We start from the raw sequence: 23,460 nt of genomic DNA on the forward strand, positions 1-23,460 counted from the left end.
TGGCAAATGCTTGGTAAACAACAGGTGTAGACTAACAGTGAAATGTTTACTTACGGGCCCTTGCCAACAATGCAAAAAAAATTAAAAGAGAAATAGTAGAAAAAACATATAAATATAAACACAACGAATAAATAGAAAAATGATAACAAAAGTTATAACTACACAATGAGTAACCATAACTTGGCTATTCACTGGTTACCAGTACAGACTCGATGTGCAGGCATACAAGGTATTGAGATAGATACAGTGTATTCGGAAAGTATTCATACCCCATGACTTTCAGTTTTGTTATGTTACAGGCTTATTCTAAATTGGATTCATTTGTTTTCTTTCCCTCATCAATTTACACACAATACCCAATAATGGCAAAGAAAAAAAACATTTGCATAAGTATTCAGACCCTTTACTCAGTACTTTGTTGAAGAACCTTTACAGCCTTGAGTCTTTTTGGGTATGATGCTACAAGCTTGGCACACCTGTATTTGTGGAGTTTCTCCCAATGTTCTCTGCAAATCCTCTCAAGCTCTGTCAGGTTGGATGTGGAGCTTTGCTGCACAGCTATTTTCATGTCTCTCCAGAGATGTTCGATTGGGTTCAAGTCCGGGCTCTGGCTGGGCCACTCAAGGACATTCGGAGACTTGTCCCAAAGCCACTCCTGTGTGGTCTTGGCTGTGTGCTTAGGGTCGTTGTCCTGTTGGAAGGTGAACCATCACCCCAGTCTGAGGTCCTGAGCGCTCTGGAGCAGGTTTTCATCAAGGATCTCTCTGTACTTTGCTCTGATCATCTTTCCCTCGATCCTGACTAGTCTCCCAGTCCCTGCCATTAAAAACATCCCCACAGCATGATGCTGCCACCACTATGCTTCACCATAGGGATGGTGCCAGGTTTCGTCCTGATGTGACGCTTCGCATTCAGGTCGAAGAGTTCAATCTTGGTTTCATCAGATCAGAGAGTCCTTTATATTCCTTTTGATTGAGAGCTTTAAGTTCCTTGGTGTCCACATCAACAACAAAATAGAATGGTCCAAACACACCAAGACAGTCGTGTAGAGGGCACGACAAAACCTATTCCCCCTCAGGAAACTAAAAAGATTTGCCATGGGTCCTCAGATCCTCAAAAGGTTCTACAGCTGCAACATCGAGAGCATCCGGACCGGTTGCATCATTGCCTGTTACGGCAATTGCTCGGTCTCCGACCGCAAGGCACTACAGAGGGTAGTGCGTACAGCCCAGTACATCACTGGGGCTAAGCTGCCTTCCATCCAGGACCTCTACACCAGGGGGTGTCAGAGGAAGGCCCTAAAAATTGTCAAAGACCCCAGCCACCCCAGTCATAGACTGTTCTCTCTACTACCGCATGGCAAGCGGTACCGGAGTGCCAAGTCTAGGTCCAAAAGGCTTCTCAACAGTTTTTACCCCCAAGCCATAAGTCTCCTGAACAGGTAATCCAATGGCTACCCGGACTATTTGCATTGTGTGCCCCCACCAACCCCCGTTTTACGCTGCTGCTGCTCTCTGTTTATCATATATGCATAGTCACTTTAACTATACATTCATGTACATACTACCTCAATTGGCACCACCCACCGCCCGCCAACCCCTCTTTTATACTACTGCTACTCTCTGTTCATCATATATGCATCGTCATGTACATACTACCTCAATCAGCCTGACTAACCGGTGTCTGTATGTAGCTTTGCTACTTTTATAGCCTCGCTACTGTATAAGCCTCACTACTTTTATTTTTCACTGTCTTTTTATTTCTTTACTTACCAATTGTTCACCTAAACCTTTTTTGCACTATTTGTTGGAGCCTGTAAGTAAGCATTTCACTGTAACGTCTACACCTGTTGTATTTGGCGTGCGTGACAAATAAACTTTGATTTGATTTGACTCCAAGCGGACTGTCATTTAACTTTTACTGAGGATTGGCTTCAGTCTGGCCACTCTACCATAAAGGCCTGATTGGTGGAGTGCTGCAGGTATGGTTCTCCTTCCGGAAGGTTCTCCCATCTCCACAGAGGAACTCTGGTCCTCTGTCAGAGTAACCATTGGGTTCTTGGTCACCTCCCTCACCAATGCCCTTCTCCCCTGATTGCTCAGTTTGGCCGGGCGACCAGCTTTAGGAAGAGTCTTGGCGGTTCCAAGCTTCTTCCGTTTAAGAATTATGGAGGTCACTGTGTTCTTAGGGACAATGCTGCAGAAATGTTTTGGTTACCTTCCCCAGATCTGTGCCTCGTCACAGTCCTGTCTCCGAGCTCTACGGACAATTACTTTGACCTCATGGCTTGGTTCTTACTTTGACATGCACTGTCAACTGTGGGATCTTATATAGAAAGGTGTGTGCCTTTCCAAATCATGTCCAGTCAGTTGAATTTACCACAGGTGGACTCTAATCAAGTTGTAGAAACATCTCAAGAATGATCAATGGAAACAGGATGCACCTGAGCTCAATTTTGAGTCTCATAGCAAAGTGTCTGAATATTGTGTAAATACATTATTTGTTTTTCTTGTATGTACACATTTGCAAACATTTCTTAAAAACCTGTTTTCTCCTTGGCATTGAGGTATTGTGTGTAGATTGGTAAGGGAAAAACATATTTAATACATTTTAGAATAAGGCTGTAACATAACAAAATGTGGAAAAAGTCAAGGGGTCTGAATACTTTCCGAATGTACTGTATGTACATATAGTTAGGGATAAAGTGACTAGGCAACGTGATAGATAATAAACAATAACAGCAGCGTATGTGATGAGTCAAAAGAGCTTAGTGCAAAAGGGTCAATGCAGATATTTCAGGTAGCTATTGGTTAACTATTTAACTAACTATTAGTCTTATAGCTTGTGGGTAGAAGTCTACCTATAGCTTGGGGGTAGAAGATGTTCAGTGTCCTGTTGGTTCCAGACTTGGTGCGTCGGTACCGCTTGCCGTGCCGTAGCAGAGAGAACAGTCTATGACCTGGGTGACTTGAGTCTTAGAACATGTTTAGGGCCTTCCTCTGACACCACCTGGTATAGAGTTCCTGGATGGTAGGTAGCTCGGCCCCAGTGATGTATTGGGCCGTACATACTACCCTCAGTAACGTCTACAACACAAGACTAAATCTTCATTGGAGTTGCTTACCAAGAAGAAAGGGAATGTTCCTGAGTGACCAAGTTACAGTTTCGACTTAAATCTGCAAGATTTGAAAATTGTTGTCCAGCCATGATCCTCAACACCTTGACAGACATTGAAGAATTTCAAAATAATAAATGGGCAAATATTGCACAATACAGAGCCTTACCCAAGAAGACTCACAGCTGTAATCACTGCCATAGGTCTTTCTAACATGTTTTGACTCTGGGGGGTGAATACGCATCTAATAAAGATATATTACACTGAACCCAAACCGGCTGCGCGCGTGCCCCATCGTGTGCATAAATGTATTTTGTCCCCCTACACCAAACGCGATCACGACACGCAGGTTAAAATATCAAAACAAACTCTGAACACTGAACCAATGACATTAATTTGGGGACAGGTCAAAAAGCATTAAGCATGTATGGCAATTTAACTAGTTAGCTTACACTTGCTAGCTAATTTGTCCTATTTAGCTAGCTTGCTGTTACTAGCTAATTTGTCCTGGGATATAAACATTGAGTTGTTCTTTTACCTGAAATGCACAAGGTCTTCTACTCCGACAATTAATCCACACATAAAACGGCCAACCGAATCGTATCTCTCCTCCTTCCAGGCTTTTTCATCTTTGAACTTATATGGTGATTGGCATCTACACTTTTACCACGACAACTGGCAAAACATTTAGTATTTCATTCACCCACATGGGTATAACCAATGAGGAGATGGCACGTGGGTACCTGCTTCTATAAACCAATAAGGAGATGGGAGAGGAAGGACTTGCAGCGCGATCTGCGTCAGAAATAGGAATGACTTCTATTTTAGCCCTTGGCAACGCAGACGCTCGTTGGCGCGCACGAGCAGTGTGGGTGCAATAATCGAATAACATGGATTTCTACATTTATTTTGCAACGCTCGCGCATGCGACGCATCCGGTCTGGTCAGCATGTTAGTGTTTAATTTTTCATTAATCATACAAATCTACGTACATTACAGAGTATATGTTGGAGATCGTTGACTAAAAATTACAATTAAATCCCACTTTAACACAATAAAATGTGAATAAATCCAGTACTTATAATAGACCCAGTATAGAGGGGGAATAGAACATGCAGGCTTTGATTTAGTTGACTATACTATGATCAGCACACAAGATAAAGATCATAATGGGTGATTTTGCATATACTTGGAATGTAGAATCAGTTAAATAGGAACCAGTTGGAGCCCAATCAGTAGCGTCTTTGATAGTCTGGGAGAGAAGAGAACATTATTTGCAATGTATGCATTAAGAGTAGGCTATAGGCTAAACACTAAAGTATTTCATTTCATAGAAGTCAGATGGCAACCAAGGCTGGTTTTCTAGGTCACCACATAGTCTCCTGTGTCTGGTTCTGAACAACTCCTCTCAACCATTCATTCATTTCTCTGATTCCTATTATACAGTCCCCCTGCATTAGTAAAGTTGTAAACAGTATAATCGTATTCTTCTTGCATTGTCTATCAAAGCAAATGTCAGCATGAAATATTTACCCAGGCAATTACGTATGGTAAGCATTTTATTTCAGCTTTCTCAGGGGGTCCTACTAACCATACACAGCTAAGACAACAATAACAACTCTGCCCTGCATTATAATAGTCAGATCTGTGGATAGAGCATGTAATCCCTCAAGTGTTGGGTATTTCAATGAGGACTCTAATTTGTTCCTGAAGAGCCCTGTAATGGTTTATCTTTTGTGGATGGATTTTTGAAGAATGCAGAGTTCCCATGTTAAACCCACAGTGCATCCTAAACAGCCAGGACAATCTTTACAAAGATTATCAGCCCCCTATGTACTCTCAGAATCACCTTCCGGAAAGCCTACCGGACTGGTCCTCTCACACCATGGGATAGCCAGTAGTCCCCTATACACTGAACATAAATATAAACGCAACATGCAACCGTTTCAAAGATTTGACTGAGTTACAGTTCATATAAGGAAATCAGTCAAATTAAATAAATTCATTAGGTCCTAATTTATGGATTTCACATGACTGAGAATACAGACATGCATCTGTTGGTCAAATAACAAAAAAAGTAGGGGCGTGGATCAGAAAACCAGTCAGTATCTGGTAAGACCACCATATGTCTCATGCAGCGCGAAACATCTCCTTCGCATAGAGTTGATCAGCCTGTTGATTGTGGCCCGTGGAATGTTGTTCCACTCCTCTTCAATGGCTGTGCGAAGTTGCTGGATATTGTCAGGAACTGGAACACAGGAAGAACTAGGACATTGTCAGGTTCCAGGAATGGTGTACAGATCCTTGTGACATGGGTCCGTGCATTATCATGCTGAAACATGAGGTGATGGCGGCGGATTAATGGCACGACAATGGGCCTCAGGATCTCGTCACGGTATCTCTGTGCATTCAAATTTCCATAAAATGTAATTGTGTTCATTGTCCGTAGCATATGATTGCCCATACCATAACTCCACCACCACCACGGGGCACTGCTCATAACGTTGACATCAGAAAACCACACAACGCCATACACGCTGTCCACCATCTACACGGTACTATTGAAACCAGGATTCATCCGTGAAGAGCACACTTCTCCAGTGTGCTAGTGGGCATTGAAGTTGAGCATTTGCCCACTGAAGTCAGTTATTAAGCCGAACTGCAGTTAGGTCAAGATCCTGGTGAGGACGACAAGCAAGAAAATGAGCTTCCCTGAGATGGTTTCTGACAGTTTGTGCAAAAATTATTCGGTTGTGCAAACCAACAGTTTCATCAGCTGTCCGGGTGGCTGGTCTCAGATGATCCCGCAGCTGAAGAAGCCGGATGTGGAGGTCCTGGGCTGGTGGTGTTCTGCGGTTTGTTAGGCTGGTTGGACATACTGCCAAAATCTCTAAAATGACGTTGAAGGCGGCTTATGGTAGATAAATTAACATTAAATTATCTGGTAACAGCTCTGGTGCACATTCCTGCAGTCAGCATACCAATTTCAAGCTCCCTCAAAGCATGAGACATCTGTGGCATTGAGTTGTGTGACAAAGCTGCACATTTTAGAGTGGCTTTTATTGTCCCCAGCACAAGGTGTATCTGTGTAATGATCATGCCGTTTAATAATCAGCTTCTTGATATGCCACACCTGTCAGTTGAATGGATTATCGTGGCATAGGAGATAGGCAAACAATAGAGAAACTAATAGAGAAAAGGACTTGATTTTAAGTTTTCCTCAATCCATCTGCATTCACAATCTTATGAAACTTTCTTCATGACAACACACTAGAGGTTTTAGTACGCCTGGTTTAGACCCTGACTGATATGTTTTGACAGGGAGATTTGGCCCCAGTGCCCGGAAAAAGTCCTGGCTGCAAGGAGGAGGGGAGGCTGAGTGCCAGCTCTCTCACTCAGTTAGGCCAGCACAACTCACACCTCACAAAATTGACCAAACATCAATGGAATAGTTTCCCCGGATGTTGAATATGAACTAGGTTATTTTTCTAGTCAGAACTGACCAAAAATGACTTCTAAGATATAGTGATATGATTGTCATAACTCACACAAGGAATATGCCTAGACATTGGCGTTGTGAATGTCACGATGCTGGCGTCGGCATGCAGCACATTAGATACTTTCTCCCTTAAAAGGGGGAAGCAGTCTGCCATACTGCTCTCCTCTTTCAGGTTGATGAGTTCTAGTTCCTTCCCCCACATTACAGTAGGGTATTAATGCAATAGAATCAGCCATGATAGTGATCGCAGGCCTGGGCTGGCTACAGACAGAGACAGCTACTTTACATTTCAGCCAGCTAGGTGCTTCTGCTGGCTCCACATCTGTTATGGATATTTACCACAGATGGGAAATGGAATACCATTTCAAATATATTCATTACTTAGAGCTGATTTATTTAGGCAGTTTGCTGCGTAGGTTTCAAAGACAGAGGTGATTAAATATTCTCATCCACATATTACAATAATCTATCAATGAGCTGAGCTCATAGATAGCTTCTGATATCCTCCTAACGAAGTAGACATTTCATCCAGTCAACAGTGATGAAATGATCAGCTACTGACCATGTGTCAGAAGTTCCTGTGGTAAGACTAAAGTGTAGATTCACACACAGAGTGCAGAAGGTTTTATTGCACCTGAAAAACAGGGCTATGTTCAAGAACACAAGGTTTACTAAGAAAATAAATACAGAACCATACGGAACCAGTCGTCGACAGCTGTACAGTACCAGGCTCCGCCTCACAGGGAAACATGGGGGGTTGGTAACCAAGGACACACTGAAACGGAGTAAAACAGAAGGATTAAGGAATGAGTGAGTTCTGAGCGTATTCGGCCCAGGCCATATACCGACTCCAGTCGTGTGGAGAGTCAGAACATTGTTGGAACAATAGGTACTTCCCTATTTCTTGTTTCAGGCATTCTGTCTGCCCGTTGGTCTGGGGATGGTACCCAGAGGAGAGGCTGAGGGCGACCTCCAGTCGGTCACAGAATGCTCGACACCCCCGGGAGACAAACTGTGGCCTGCGGTCGGAGACAATGTCCTCCGGAATCCTATACAGACAGCACACCTGCTGGAACATACACTCAGACAATTCCATGTCGTTAAGGAAAATTAGGAAGAGGAACCAGATGACACATTTTTTTAAAACGGTCAACTATGACAAGGATTGTTGTGTTGCCAGAGGATTCAGGAAGGTCTGTGATGAAGTCAACAGCTATGTGGGACCAGGGTCTGTGAGGATTTGGCAAAGGTTGAAGCTTACCGGAAGGTAGATGGCGAGGGCTTTTGGTCTGGGCGCAGACTGGACATGAGAGTACGTAATCCCTTACGTCGGATGCCAGTGAGGACCACCAAAATGTATGGGCTAGAAGTTCAGTGGTTCGTGTAATGACCTTACCCCAAGGACGTGTGACACCATTGCATCGGTTGGGGTCTAACAGCTGCTGGTACGTAACTCCTCCCAGCCGGTGTCTCAGGAGCAGCTGGGTTCTTGCATGGCAGAGTGAACCTCCCACTGTACCAGTTCCATAATGCAAGAGGAAAGGAGAATGGGTGCAGGGTCTGATTTACTGGTCGAAAGGTCAAACTGGTGGGGGAGAGCATCACAGCATTCACGTTTTTCTTTCCAGGGATGTAAGTAACATGAAAATGGAAGCGTGTGAACGAGAGCCAAGCGGGCTTGTCTGGAGTTTAACCTCTTGGCCCCTCTGATATAATCCAGATTACGATAATCTGGGATGTTGTGTGCCCTCCAACCAGTGGCGCCACTCCTCAAGGGCCAGCTTGATCGCAAGGAGTTCTATTCCCCCACATTTTATTGCCTCTCAGCGGGGAATAACTTCCTGGAGAAGAAGGCACAGGGATGTGATTTGGGATGTGTTCCCACCCGCTGAGAGAGTATGGCTCCTACTCCAGGTAGAAAGGAAGGGTCGGAGGTGAAGCAGCAATTCAAGTTGTTGAAAGCAATTGTGCAGCAGTAGTTGGAGAACCCAATGAAATTTTGGATATGTGGGACAGTAGCGTCCCACCTGGCCCATATCCAGTGAAGATGGAGAGCGCCAAATTCAAATAAATTACTATATAAATTAAACTTTGATGAAATCACACATTCAATATACCAAATTAAAGCTACACTTGTTGTGAATCCAGCCAACGTGTCAGATTTAAAAAATGCTTTACGGCGGAAGCAAACTATGCTATTATCTGAGGATGGCACCCCAGTAAACAAAGAGAGAAAAGCATATTTCAACCCTGCAGGCGCGACACAAAACGCAGAAATAAAAATATAATTCATGCCTTACCTTTGACGAACTTCTTCTGTTGGCACTCCAATATGTCCCATAAACATCACAAATGGTCCTTTTGTTCGATAAATTCTGTCGGTATATATCCAAAATGTCCATTTATTTGGCGCGTTTGATCCAGAAAAACACCTTGCGCAACGTGACTACAAAATATCTCAAAAGTTACCTGTAAGCATTGTCCAAACATTTGAAACTACTTTTGTAATACAACTTTAGGTATTTTTTTACGTAAATAATCGATAAAATTTAAGACTGGATATACTGTGTTCAATAACTGAGGAAAACAAAGTGGAACGTGCTTTCAGGTCACGCGCCTCTAACAAAAAGTACACTTCCCTCGAGCCTCATTACTTCTTTATTTCTCAAAGAGAAAACCTCAACCAATTTCTAAAGACTGTTGACATCCAGTGGAAGCGATAGGAACTGCAGGAAAGTCGATTAGAAATCTGGATTCCCCGGCCTCCTGGGTGGCGCAGTGGTTAAGGGCGGTGTACGGCTTCCGGGTTGGATGCGCGCTGTGTTACGAAGCAGTGTGGTTGTGTATCGGAGGACGCATGACTCTCAACCTTCGTCTTTCCCGAGCTCGTACGGGAGTTGTAGAGATGAGACAAGATAGTAGCTACTAAAACAATTGGATACCACGAAATTGGGGAGAAAAAGGGGTAAAAAAATTCCCAATGAAAACCCATTGAAAAGAGAGTGACCTCTGAACAGTTTGTCCAAAAAAGTTATGTTATACTCACAGACATGATTCGAACAGTTTTAGAAACTTCAGAGTGTTTTCTTCAAATCTACTAATAATATGCATATCTTAGCTTCTGGGTCTGAGTAGCAGGTAATTTACTTTGGACACGCTTTTCATCCGGCCGTGAAAATACTGCCCCCTGTCACAAAGAAGTTAATGGTGGTGGGTTTTCGCCAGTTACTGACGGTGTTGACTTTGTTCTCATCCATGCTGACCCCTCCAGGTGTCAGTACGAAACGGAGGAAGTTTACCAAGGTTGCTTTGAAGGTGCTCTTTTCAGTCTTCACATAAAGGTTATGGTCAAGGAGCTGTTGAAGAACCTTTTGCACGTGTTCCTTCAGGGAGTAAATCAGGATGTCATCAATGTAGACGATGAGAAAGAGGTTGATCATATCCTGGAAAACCTTGTTCATAAAGGATTGGAAGACAGCAGGGGCTTTAGTAAGGCATGACCAGGTTTTCGTAGTGCCCTCGTGCAGTGATAAAGGCAGTCTTCCATTTGCCGCCTTCATGTATACGGTCAAGGTTATAGGCACTTCACAGGTCGAGTTTTGTATAGATGCTGGTGTGGCCCACTTGCTCAAGGGTAACTGGAATCAGAGGAAGAGGGAAACGGTTCTTGACCATGACGTCATTTGGGGAATGGTAATCAATACGTGGATGGAGACCACCATCCTTTTTTCCAACGAAGAAGTTGGACACAGCCGGGGAAGAGGAAGGACGAATGAAACCGTTTGAGCGATTCATCAATGTAGTTCTCCATTGCTTCATTTTCCGGGATAGATGGGGGGTAAACACAGCCCTTCGGTGGGGACGCTCCAGGGAGTAAGTCAATAGCACAGTCCCCTGGGTGATGTGGTGGCAGAGTGGAGTCCTTGATTTCGCTGTACTGGGTGTATTCAGATGGTATACTGTGTGGCACTGCAGAGTCCTCAATGGTGGTGGCTCTGCAGGGTAGGCTGAGACAACTGTAGAAGACCAGGACAGTAGTTGACCTTGTCGCCACGAGATGGCAGGGTCATGACAACAAAGCCAGGGGTGTCCGAGGATGAGTGGCTGTTTAGGGGATGAGAGTTCCATGGTTTCAGTGTGGAAGACTCCAATCTGGAGGGTGAAGCTCTGTGTCAAGTGCATAATGAAGCCGTGCCCAATGGCTGTCCGTCCAGGGTGTTAATCCTTAAGGGAGGGGTGACATGTGTTAGATCAATGTCAGACTCTTGTACTATCTGGTGATCGATAAAATTACCTGGTGCTCCTAAATCTATCAAGCCCTCTATGTACTTAGTAACCCCCTTCACGGTTATCAATACTGGGACGGAGAATTGCTTCTGGGATATGTTTAGAAATAAGGACACTCCTACCTGCATGGCAATGGAGGGACCCTTATCTCTCTGTGGGAGCGAACAGGGCAATGGCTGAGTAGATGATCTTTCCCTCCACAGTATAGGCAGAGCCCTTCTTGGATCCGCCTTTGATGTTCGATACACGGGAGAGGAGCATGGTCCAACTGCATGTGCTCTGAAAGACTCGGACGGGATCATGGAAAGAGAAGGTTTGGTGTTCCTGGGTGGCAGAGATCTTCAGCGGTCGGCGATGAGGTGGTCGATGGAGATGCACAGACGAATGTATGGATTTAAATCCTGAAGGTCACCTCTACAGGCCAGCTCCGCCTGAAGTTCCCTGTTGAGCCCTCATCGGTAGACGGTAAGTAAAGCAGCCTCACTACATTCACTTCCTGCAGCCATGGTGTGGAACTCGAGGGCATACTCAGCAGCTGAATTGCGTCCTTGTTGAAGGTCTGAGGAGGTCTCCTATAGGACGACCGGAAGGAGAGTGACCGAGTCATTCCAGGGAGTGAAAATGGGTCTCGGATCCGAGTTCTGTGCTGTTGGCAGTCCATATGGCGGGGGCCCAATCCAGGGTTTTGCCTGTGAGTAGAGACAGCAAAATCCACCATGCTCTTGTGGGTGGCAAAGTTAGTGGGGTTGTGCTCAATGTATTTGCTGCATTGCATCAGAAATCCCTGACATTTCCCAGGTGAACCGTCATATTTTCCAGGCATGGATATGAATGAAGGAGAGCTATGGGTTACGATACCTAGCATCGGAGGAGTAGGGATAGGATGCCGGAGTAGATGGCAGATTTCCTCCATACGCTCCTCTTGCTGGGTTAGGCGTCGCTGTAGCTCCGCTGAATCCATTCCGTTTTTAGGTGAGGTATTCTGTAATGAATACTCAGGGAGAAAAAGGTATAGATTCACATGCAGAGAGCAGCAGGTGTTTATTGCGGCTTCGCAGGAGGCAGGAATCGTGGTCACAGGCAGGTAACAGTCATACACACTTAGGCAAACAGGCAGGTGAATCAAAACTAGGACTGAAGGCTATAACTGGTTCTCACAAACGAGCTAGGAAAAGGCTTAGTAGAGTCAAAACGAACAATACCTTACAAAGGCACAAACAGAATGAACTGAACTAAGTAAGGAGCTGATGAGACCAGGTGAGAAACTAACAGGTGAAATGAATTAACAAAAATGAAAGACAGGGTTACGTTCATTAACACAAAGAAACAGAACACAAGGTTGACTAAGAAAATAAATACAGAACCTTACAAAGACAGTGTCGTAAGACAGCTTGATGAATCTTACACTCCCAAAAACCTGCAATTCAGAATGTCCCCATCTCTGATCAAGAGTTTAATAAGATTTTGAAATAACATATTTACATTAACTAATGTAATGAACCATTAACTACGCTAAGCTGGGCATAGGGAGTAGACATTGAAATGGGCAAAGAGATGTGGCCATTCCAGGCCCCTCGGTTACCTCATCACACAGACTGGCTGGCTGCAGAGTTCCCATTGAGGGTCATCTCAACAGCAACGATGATGTGCTGCAGTGGAATGGAAGTAGTCTCCAGAGGATAATGTGATGATATCTCCCTCTCTGTTGAAATTCCTAAATTGCTTTGTCAGTTCGTTACTATGGCTCCGATACTGGCGCTCTGCAGCTTTGCTCGGAAGTGCTTCTGCAGCTCCTTATCTTCCTCAGCTGTGGTATCTTTAGATCTGTGTGACTGGTTGTGAAATAACTGTAGGACTGTGTCAACACTGCTCCCCTGGCCTCCTAGCCTGATGGCCAATGCGTCAGGCCCAGGGTCCATAGTATGTGTCTGCGTCCCCGATCTTCCATTTAAGCCCCACTTGACAGATGACACATCCTCCCCGTCACACATCACATCATACCCGTCACACATCACATCATCCCTGTCACACATCACCTCCTCCACTTCCCACATCACATCTGCTCCTTAACACATCCTATCTGAACCTGCTTTACTAGAGCAGAGTACTGGAGGGGCCAATACAGGCCAAAGGACACATCTGGGAGCATGTGACCCAGGCTGTCCAGATGGTGTCCAGTTTGTGTGTGACGCAGGTGGCCATTGCTTGTGTTTACAGGTGTGTGTGTGTGTGTATAGATGATGGGCATAGCAAGGGGGACCATAGCTATTTATATCAGTCAACACTTTTCCAGTCAACACTACCACAGTGGAATTCAGGAAGCCTTGACCCCTCCCGTGCTGCTCGAATTGCAAACCTGATAGACATAGCACCTGTTTAACTAGTAGGACTACAAGCACCGCTATTTATGAGTCCCACATGTTTATATCTAGAACTATCCTTTGACTGACTTTGCAATACAGTGATATACAGTACACCAGGGTTTACAACAGGAACTGGAGGATATGCAGGATATGACTGATTCTGAGTATTGGGAATTATACATCTTTTACGTCAGACCCCTCTATGCAAAATAATGTCCGTGTGGGAAAGATAACATTGCAGCAGTTTATCCTGCTCTGAACTTGTCATAGCTATACTCTTTTAATGTTGAGTTAATGTGTCTAGATTACCTCAAGACTTTTCTCTGCCTTGAATAAACTCCTGTCATTCAACCACTTCCCAGCTCCCTGTAACAGTACAATGGGAAAATGATGTTTCCGTAAACAATTCCATGAAGAACTCCATGGTGGCTCCCTGGCACAGTGGCACGTCACTGTATGATGCAGCTGAGCCTCCCTATAAGCACTCATCCCTATTGGATTGCTGCTATGGGCCTTGGTTTTATTTTTATCTCAGCCTTGTGAATGAATCAGTTCTCACATGCTTTGGTTTCTCCCAGTATAGGACTATAGCAGTAACTGGGCAGGGGAAGGAACGCCAGTAGGGTGACTCTGACAGTAACTAGGAAGGCCCAGCTTGGTCTCCAAGACTAGACGTAACATAGTAAATGTAAATCTGGGAAATTCTAATTAGTGTGATATGTTTGGTATGGTTGCATAAGACAGAAGGTTGCATAAAGATGCACTATGCAGAAATCATCCCGCCATTTCCTGGTTGCAATTTTTCAACTAAATTCCGTTTGTGACAAAACAAGCAAATATAATGTAGAGAATCTTTGAACCATTTAAACCGCTGTGAAATGTAATTTCCATAACCAAAATGATTGTATTTTCAGCTGTTTGAAGCTGCTGTTCAAAACTGAAAGCAAAAGACGCTAAATCTAAACTTAAGCAAGAGAAGCATAGAAATAGCACATATAGAATCAAATCAAATCAAATGTATTTATATAGCCCTTCGTACATCAGCAAGTGCTGTACAGAAACCCAGCCTAAAACCCTAAACAGCAAGCAATGCAGGTGTAGAAGCACGTGTAGAACAGATCTACCGTTGCTTAGACTTGCTTTCAATGAGAATGACAGATCTATAGCTCCCATTTATATATGCATTTGGTCACAGCTTTAAGTCAATAACAGAAGGTGGTGCTAATTAGCAACTTTGCAAATCATTACTACTTTTTAGCTACTTTGCAACGACTTAGTATGTTAGCTAACCCGTCGCCTCACCAAAATTCTCTGAGATCATGTTGGAAGGCCAGTAGAGTGACTCTGGCAGTAACTAGGAAGGCCAGTAGAGTGACTCTGGCAGTAACTAGGAAGGCCAGTAGAGTGACTCTGGCAGTAACTAGGAAGGCCAGTAGAGTGACTCTGGCAGTAATTAGGAAGGCCAGTAGAATGACTCTGGGAGTAATTAGGAAGGCCAGTAGAATGACTCTGGGAGTAATTAGGAAGGCCAGTAGAATGACTCTGGGAGTAATTAGGAAGGCCAGTAGAATGACTCTGGGAGTAACTAGGAAGGCCAGTAGAGTGACTCTGGCAGTAACTAGGAAGGCCAGTAGAGTGACTCTGGCAGTAACTTTGAAGGCCAGTAGAGTGACTTCGGCAGTACCTAGGCAGGCCAGTAGAGTGACTCTGGCAGTAACTAGGAAGGCCAGTAGAGTGACTCTGGCAGTAACTAGGAAGGCCAGTAGAGTGACTCTGGCAGTAATTAGGAAGGCCAGTAGAATGACTCTGGGAGTAACTAGGAAGGCCAGTAGAGTGACTCTGGCAGTAACTAGGAAGGCCAGTAGAGTGACTCTGGCAGTAACTAGGAAGGCCAGTAGAGTGACTCTGGCAGTAACTAGGAAGGCCAGTAGAGTGACTCTGGCAGTAATTAGGAAGGCCAGTAGAATGACTCTGGGAGTAATTCGGAAGGCCAGTAGAATGACTCTGGGAGTAATTAGGAAGGCCAGTAGAATGACTCTGGGAGTAACTAGGAAGGCCAGTAGAGTGACTCTGGCAGTAACTAGGAAGGCCAGTAGAGTGACTCTGGCAGTAATTAGGAAGGCCAGTAGAATGACTCTGGGAGTAATTAGGAAGGCCAGTAGAATGACTCTGGGAGTAATTAGGAAGGCCAGTAGAATGACTCTGGGAGTAACTAGGAAGGCCAGTAGAGTGACTCTGGCAGTTGCTAGGAAGGCCAGTAGAGTGACTGAATGTAACTAGGAAGGCCAGTAGAATGACTGAATGTAACTAGGAAGGCCAGTAGAATGACTGAATGTAACTAGGAAGGCCAGTAGAATGACTGAATGTATGAATGTAACTAGGAAGGCCAGTAGAGTGACTGAATGTAACTAGGAAGGCCAGTAGAGTGACTGAATGTAACTAGGAAGGCCAGTAGATTGACTCTGATGGTGACTGGGAAAATCCAGTTAGTTTAATGGGTTTAATGAGCGATTAGTGTTTTTTGTTTCAGTTCTATAATTGTAAAAAATATATCCCCTTTTCAATTTTTTTGTTTTTGTATTTCTTTGTATTTTTTTTTTACATAAATGCAAATATTCCAATGCCAAAAATAGTGCACATTAAATTGCCAAAATATTCCAATGTCTCTTTCAGATCCACATTGGGTAGACATCAATAGAAAAATAGGACATTTCTATGAAAGAAAAAACATATTTTTTGTGTATTACTTTTAAAAGTAATTTTATAATGTAATATTTTTTTAATTCCTTAAAGTCATCATCTCATCTCTGATCAGGCAGTAGCAGCCAGCCAGCTAGACAAAGTTATCTCTGTGCTCCCCATACTGTCTTTAGTGTTACTAGTATGCCTCTAGAGCTGTCTGACTAAATCATTTGACTAGTTCTTCAAAGTAGATAAGGCATACATTCACAAACTGTCTCTATCCCTCTCTTTCCTCATTGTGTTGTCTACATTCCTCTCACATGCGGTCTGTGTGTATCTAACCTAACATGCTGACCAGACCCCTCGCGCGAAGGTTGATATTGTCCACCGACGCGATCAGGACACGCAGGTTGAAATATCAAAACGAACTCTGAACTAACTATATTCATTTGGGGACAGATCGAAAAGCATTAAACATTCATGGCAATTTAGCTAGCTAGCTTGTTGTTGCTAGATAATTTGTCCTGGGTTGTTATTTTACCAGAAATGCACAAGATACTGTACGCCAACAATTAATACACAGATAAAAGGGTCAACCGAGTTCACTGCTAGTAATCTCTCTTTCAGGATTCTTCTTCTTCTTTGGACTTTATATGGCAGTTGGCAACCAACTTCAAGGTGCATTACCACTACCAACTGGACTGGAGTGTGAACCTCAGTTCATCTTTCAATCACCCATGTGGGTATATGCTCCTAAATACAAATGCAGCGTGTCAAGCGTCAGAAATAGAACCAAGTTCTATTTTAGCGCCTGGCTATGCAGACGCGCGCGAGCAGTGTGGGTGAAATGATTGAATAACATGTATGTGTAAATCTATTTTGCAACGCTAGAGCGGTGTGGTGAGCTTGTAATGTAGCAGGCTAAAAGGTTTATCCATCTCTGTCCGAGCTTGATAGAACAAGCTCAATGGATTATGGACATTGTATTGCATTACCACGTTTCTAGGTTGAATATTTGCTTAATGAAATCTACAACTTCCTTTAGCCCAGCGTCCCACATAGTTCTTGACATGATTTATCTAGTGAATTATTTGATTTCTCTCTAGAGAAATGACACTTTGGGCACACAAAAAAACAGAACTAAATGGAATTTAAGTCAATGCACCGACGTCTGTCAATTAGTTGTTTAATAACCACAACAACAACAACTTATTCGGATAATCGCTCAGCTCTAATCAATTGCATTGACCGGACCGTCAAAACCATTACTAGTACTCATGCAGAAGATAGGCTGGTGATGAATTGGAAGGAAAGCATCTTCATTGCTGAGGTGGTAAGTGAGCAGGTCTACATTGTCTACTAGGCTAAAAGGTTATCCAAGGCAAACTTGTAGCCTAGTAGAAAATGTAGACCTGCTCACTTACCACCTCAGCAATGAACCATGGCATCATCTGCATAGAGAGGAAGGAGAATGAATGTCTGTTTTTGTTCCGTTTGGAAAGTGAAGTGTGTGAATGTTTTTGACTTCTGTTTTAGTTTCCGCTAAGATATATTATTTTCCCTACATTGTGTCAAAAGGAGACATGCCAAATATGTTATTCCAACCTAAATGGGAAACTAACTCGCAGCACTTTTCCACAACCTTGACATTTTCTACAGTAGCAGAAAGGTTTGCTCCAACCTGATTGTATCTGAATGAAAAGGGAGTCAAAAAGAAACCGCAGAAATCCTTTATTCAGATGTATCATATGTGTTTGCTATGGTCCGTGGTATCTTGACCAGAGCAAATTATATGGTGTTTTCTGTGAAAGAGATGATGAGACAATTCAGTATATTCAAACCATACTGGAGAGAGAAGTACAGAGTTGCAATCTCTATGCTGTCAGAGAGGACCTCCTTCTCTTATTCCCGTAAAGTTCAACTGTTGGTGTGCCTCAGCAAAACTCCGACTGATACATGTGGGCCAGTAGTGTAGTGTAGGTCTCTACTTCTGCCTGTCACACAACAGAAGGATTAGTGGAGCAGCAGCTGCTCATTGGTCAGATGGACTTGACTCCAATTTGCTTCTCACAAAGAAGGCTAATGATGCTTGCCGCTGTCTCCCCTGCTGATGTGGCCCTCACCATGGCCCTGTCTGTAGCACGCAACAGTCCACACAAAGGACAGGGGCACTTGGCAGGAGCTACAGTTACAGTGTAGCCAAGCAGACCATCACAACTCTCTGACGCTTCTCTTTTTTGGCTCTTTAGAATTTCAAATCAAATCAGATGCTATTGGTCACATACACATGGTTAGCAGATATTAATGCGAGTGCATCAAAATGCTTGTGCTTCTAGTTCCAACCGTGCAGTAAATATCTAACAAATAATCTAACAATTTCACAAACACTACCTTATACACACAAGTGTAAAGGAATGAATAAGAATATGTACATATAAATATATGGATGAGCAATGGCCATGTAGCATAGGCAAGATGCAGTAGATGGTATAGAATACAGTATATACATATGAGATGAGTAATGTAGGGTATGTAAACATTATATAAAGTGGCATTGTTTAAAGTGACTAGTGAGTGATACATTTATTGCATCAATTTTTAATTATATCTTTAATGTGCTTGCCAAGACCATGAGTGGACACCAATGATTTATATATAAACTAGATGAATATCTGGGGCACTGTTTTGAAGCAACCGCACCCCATCGTGACACTCCCTCACCGTTGTAAAATATATTATTTTTGAAGCTATTGAAATTAATTTATTAATGTCTACATTTGTTTTTGCCATCTTTATTCTATTGCAGACACCTTAATGTATACTTTAACATTATATTATATGATTTAAACATAAAAATGTAGCATTCAAAAATATATCAAAACATTTTCCTTAAAGTAACATTTTCTGAAAGTATGTTACTGTTCCCACTGCAACAACAAAATACATAAATGCATGTATTTTTGGCCTTTCAGCTAATTGAAAAACTGTAGAATTTCATTCATTCCTATGGAGGACTGCTTCTTCTAGGGAGTGCCAAATATGCCCATTCGGTGGCTTCAAAGCCTCTCATTGGTGTCACGTGTGCTCCCTCTCCACCCTCTAGGTCACCAGGCTGCTCGTTATGGTGCACACCTGTTGCCATTAAGTGCACCTGCGTGTCATCAGATTCACCTGGACTCCATCACTGTCCTGATTACCTTCCCTATATATGTCACTTCCTTCAGTTCCTTCCCAAGGCGTCATTGTTTCTGTTTCATGTCTGTGTGCTGTTCGAGTTTCTTGTTTTGCATTATGTTCCGTTTATTTATTAAAACACTCCCTGAACTCGCTTCCTGACTCTCAGCGCACATTGTTACAATTGGCCAATACATAGCATCAGCAATTTAGGGTTTACATACAGTACAGCTTTGGTGGACAAACTACCTTGTATGCCCACAGCTTGTCAATATGATATATGAAATCATCATGAAAAAACCCACAAAGCAGCTGTTTATGAGCATTATAAAAGTAAAGTGAACCACTGAAATTGAGAGTATGGCAAAGGGCAAGACCTCTACGGTCACAGAATGTAATGTGAACAGTATCCCAATTATGTCTAGGCCTACACAGCAGCACACTAGAGTGGTCTCCATTACAGCTCCGCAGCCACAAGGGCCAGCCCTTTAAATACTACCAATACTCTAGGAGATTGAGTTACACTTGAGGTGGGCCAGTCAATATAAAAAATGAGTAAAGTTATTTTTGGTTTATATTCAGGATTCCCAGTCAATAATGTACCTGATGCCAGTCTAAGGCCCAAGCATCTGTCTATGTGGAACAGGTGAATGGCAGTCAGAGGCAGAATACAGATTCAGAGACTAAGCTCAATCAAGAGGGAAATAGAAAATGGGGTTATTTTACTGCACACCTGTGATCATGCACTTGAGATTCCCACAGGGGAATCTTTTGCTTGAATCTCAAAGAACGTTTATTTTGAAATAGGACTGACACCACGACTATAACTACAGCGAATTAAGTTATGAGGTTCTTTTCTGCATGTGGCATTTGTCATCGTCTTTATGTTAAACTGCGGTCATTAAAGCTGTGAAGAGGTTTTGTTTACAAGTGGTACTGAATAACAGATGATCAAAATGTATCAAATGTCAGAAAGCCCCTCAGGTTAAGAATGTCTCACCACCACCTGGGAGCCGCAGAGCACCTCATTGACTATACAATGAATTAATCAGGAGCATCTGGATGAGACAGGATACATGTTTTACTCCAGGTATCAACACTGCGGAAGGTGTCCTGTCTCCTGTTTTTAATTTATGTCTATTTTACTACCCAACTAAATCACTCAACTGTAAAAATGCAAATATGTATGCATTTTCAAAACTCCAACCCAGCTATATTTCTCTCTAACCCCTTGTAGAATCCTAATTTTAAAAAACTGGTCGATTTAAAAAAATAGACCATTGTGTCTATTGCTCACTTTGAGGACAATACAGTGCCATTAACACGACCCGCTTCCAAAACCTGTGGGCTCTCCTTCACTGCAGCCAATGTGAGTAAAACATTTAAACGTGTTAACCCTCGCAAGACTGCCGGCCCAGACGGCATCCCTAGCCTCGTCCTCAGAGCATGCGCAGACCAGCTGGCTGGTGTGTTTATGGACATATTCAATCAATCCCTATCCCAGTCTGCTATTTCCACATGCTTCAAGAGGGCCACCATTGTTCCTGTTCCCAAGAAAGCTAAGGTAACTGAGCTAAACGACTATCGCCCCGTAGCACTCACTCCGTCATCATGAAGGGCCACCCCCAGGTGGTGAGGGTAGGAAACAACATCTCCACCCTGCTGATCCTCAACACTGGTGCCCCACAAGGGTGCGTTCTCAGCCCTCTCTTGTACTCCCTGTTCACCAATGTCTGTGTGGCCATGCACGCCTCCAACTCAATCAGCAAGTTTGCAGACGACACCACAGCTTGATTACCAACAATGACGAGACACCCTACAGGGAGGAGGTGAGGGCCCTCTGAGTGTGCTGTCAGGGAAATAACCTCACACTCAACATCAACAAAACAAAGGAGATGATTGTGGCCTTCAGGAAACAGCAGAGGTAGCACCACCCTATCCACATCGACGTGACAGTAGTGGAGAAGGTGGAAAGTTTTAAGTTCCTCCGCATACACATCACGGACAAACTGAAATGGTCCACCCACACAGACAGCATGGTGAATAAGGCGCAACAGTGCCTCTTCAACCTCAGGAGGCTAAAGAAATTTGGCTTGTCACCAAGGCTTGTCCAAAAACTTTTACAGATGTACAATCAAGAGCATCCTGTCGGGCTGTATCACTGCCTGGTACGGCAACTGCTCCGCCCACAACTGTAAGGCTCTCCAAAGAGTAGTTAGGTCTGCACAACGCATCACCGGGGGCAAACTACCTGCCCTCCAGGACACCTACACCACCCGATGTCACAGTAAGGCCAAAAAGATCATCAAGGACAACAGCCACCCGAGCCACTGCACCCCGCTATCATCCAGAAGGCGAGGTCAGTACAGGTGCATCAAATCTGGGACCGAGATGATGAAAAACAGCTTCTATCTCAAGGCCAACAGACTGTTAAACAGCCATCACTAACATTAAGTGGCTGCTGCCAACATACTGACTCAATCTCTAGCCACTTTAATAATTAAATGCCGTTCTGCCATTGCTCATCCATATATATTTTTATGTACATATTCTTATTCATTCCTTTACACTTGTGTGTATAAGGTAGTTATTGTGAAATTCTTAGATTACTTGTTAGATATTACTGCACGGTCGGAACTAGAAGCATAAGCATTTCGCTACACTCTCATTAACATCTGCTAACCCTGTATATGTGACCAATAAAATTTGATTTGATTTGGTGTGACATGATCAAATCTCAATGCTTGGACAGTGCCTCAGGTGCACAGTGCCTCTGACCATCACTGCAATATGAGCTGATGTCTGATAGGGACATGCCTTTTCTTTGTCTTGGACTAGAACCCACAGCAACAAATGTTTCCAAGAAATAGCCTACTCTGGTTGCATTTATGCACCACTCAGGCAAACAACCAGCACTAATACGCATGGTGATACCACTTTTCAGAGCTTGAGTTTTTTTTTTGTCAGTAGTAGGAACCATCCAGTTAGCCTGACCTCACTCAGTACCTTATGCATACAGAAATGCATGCCTTCGGGAAGAGCTAATATATGGCTTAGTATTTTGTGAATCATTACCAAGTCATCTCTCTTTGTGTATTATATTTGTTTACCATTAGAAACAAAACCTGAATGCCCATATATGCTGAGTAATATTATGATATTAACATGTACTGAAAAGGTCAGAGCCCCATAGAGAGGGGAGTATTTGTCTCAACTCTGTTTGTCTCAGTATGTCAAATATGATCTGATGGGCCTGTTACGTGAGCAGATGATGTGTTTTTGTTGGTCCAGGTAAAGTATGCTCTCTGCCCAGTTGAAAACAGACCGACATGGCTACAGGCTGTGAAATTAATCTACGTCCATGTAGTTATGCCCAACAAATACAAATATAGGGAGGTGCACTCAGCTTAAAGTAACTCCAATGTAGCTAGTAGCCTTATGGCTAAACCCTTTGTTAGACCTGAGACGTGTGCGCGAATGGAGTGTTTTTCCAAACCAATGTTCCATGATAAAGAGAAGAATCATGTGAGCTGTGTTGCACTGTCTGTACGCCAATGTGAATGAATGTTCTTTTGTTCATGTGTGCAGATCTCAGCTGAGCCCCTGGGGTGGTTTGAGTGCATTGAGGCTGATTGGAGGCGGCTGTCCATCCTGGAAGGCTCGTTGTGAGGTGAAAGGTCATCAGTCCAAGCCCAGAGTCATCTGTAGCCCCAGAGGAGCTGCCCGGCTTCACTTTTACAACAGAGCACCAGTCTCCCATTCAGGGAGCCCAGACCTACAGGAAGAGAGGGAGAGGAAATATACACAGGGGAGAAGAAGACACTCTTCATGAATTCCCTAAAATCGTGAAAGACAAACCGTATGAGTTGGCTGGCAGTCGTGAGGAGAGGAGCTATGTGGACAATAAGCATGGCCCAGCTCTGTCTCCCGGCATTCCTTCTCCTACTGGCCTACGCCTTTGTCCAAGCAGCTGCCACCGAGGACGATGTCACTCCACGACTCAGCTTCACTTACAGTAAGTGTCATCCATCGCCTTCCTTCCTGACTGTCCCGGACCTGCTGTTTTGACTCTCTCTCTCTCTCTCTCTCGCTCTTTCTCTTTCTCTCTCTCTCTACCGCACCTACTGTCTCAACCTATGAATGCTCGGCTATGAAAAGCCAACTGACATTTACTCCTGAAGTACTGACCTGTTGCACCCTCTACAACCACTGTGATTATTATTTGACACTGCTGGTCATCTATGAATGTTTGAGCATCTTGAAGAATGATACGGCCTTAATGGCCATGTACTCTTATAATCTCCACCCAGCACATCCCTCAGAGCCTGGCTCCTCTCTAG

General features: G+C 43.6%; 1 protein-coding gene across 3 annotated transcripts in view; it reads left to right on the forward strand.

Moving 5' to 3' along the window:
• Positions 1-23,460, forward strand: part of LOC118396744 (semaphorin-4B) — a 99,454-nt gene that overhangs the window by 23,918 nt on the left and 52,076 nt on the right. For 2 of the 3 annotated variants that reach the window (XM_052465788.1, XM_035791140.2), the window contains exons 2-3: positions 11,105-11,366; positions 22,709-23,135. In XM_052465788.1, coding sequence (XP_052321748.1) covers positions 22,982-23,135 — 154 coding nt within the window. In that variant the 5' untranslated portion in view covers positions 11,105-11,366; positions 22,709-22,981. The remainder of the gene's footprint in view (positions 1-11,104; positions 11,367-22,708; positions 23,136-23,460) is intronic. The other variant, XM_035791141.2, reaches the window with a different exon arrangement.

This window comes from Oncorhynchus keta, chromosome 17 (genome assembly GCF_023373465.1).
Source record: "Oncorhynchus keta strain PuntledgeMale-10-30-2019 chromosome 17, Oket_V2, whole genome shotgun sequence".
Lineage (NCBI taxonomy): Eukaryota > Metazoa > Chordata > Actinopteri > Salmoniformes > Salmonidae > Oncorhynchus > Oncorhynchus keta.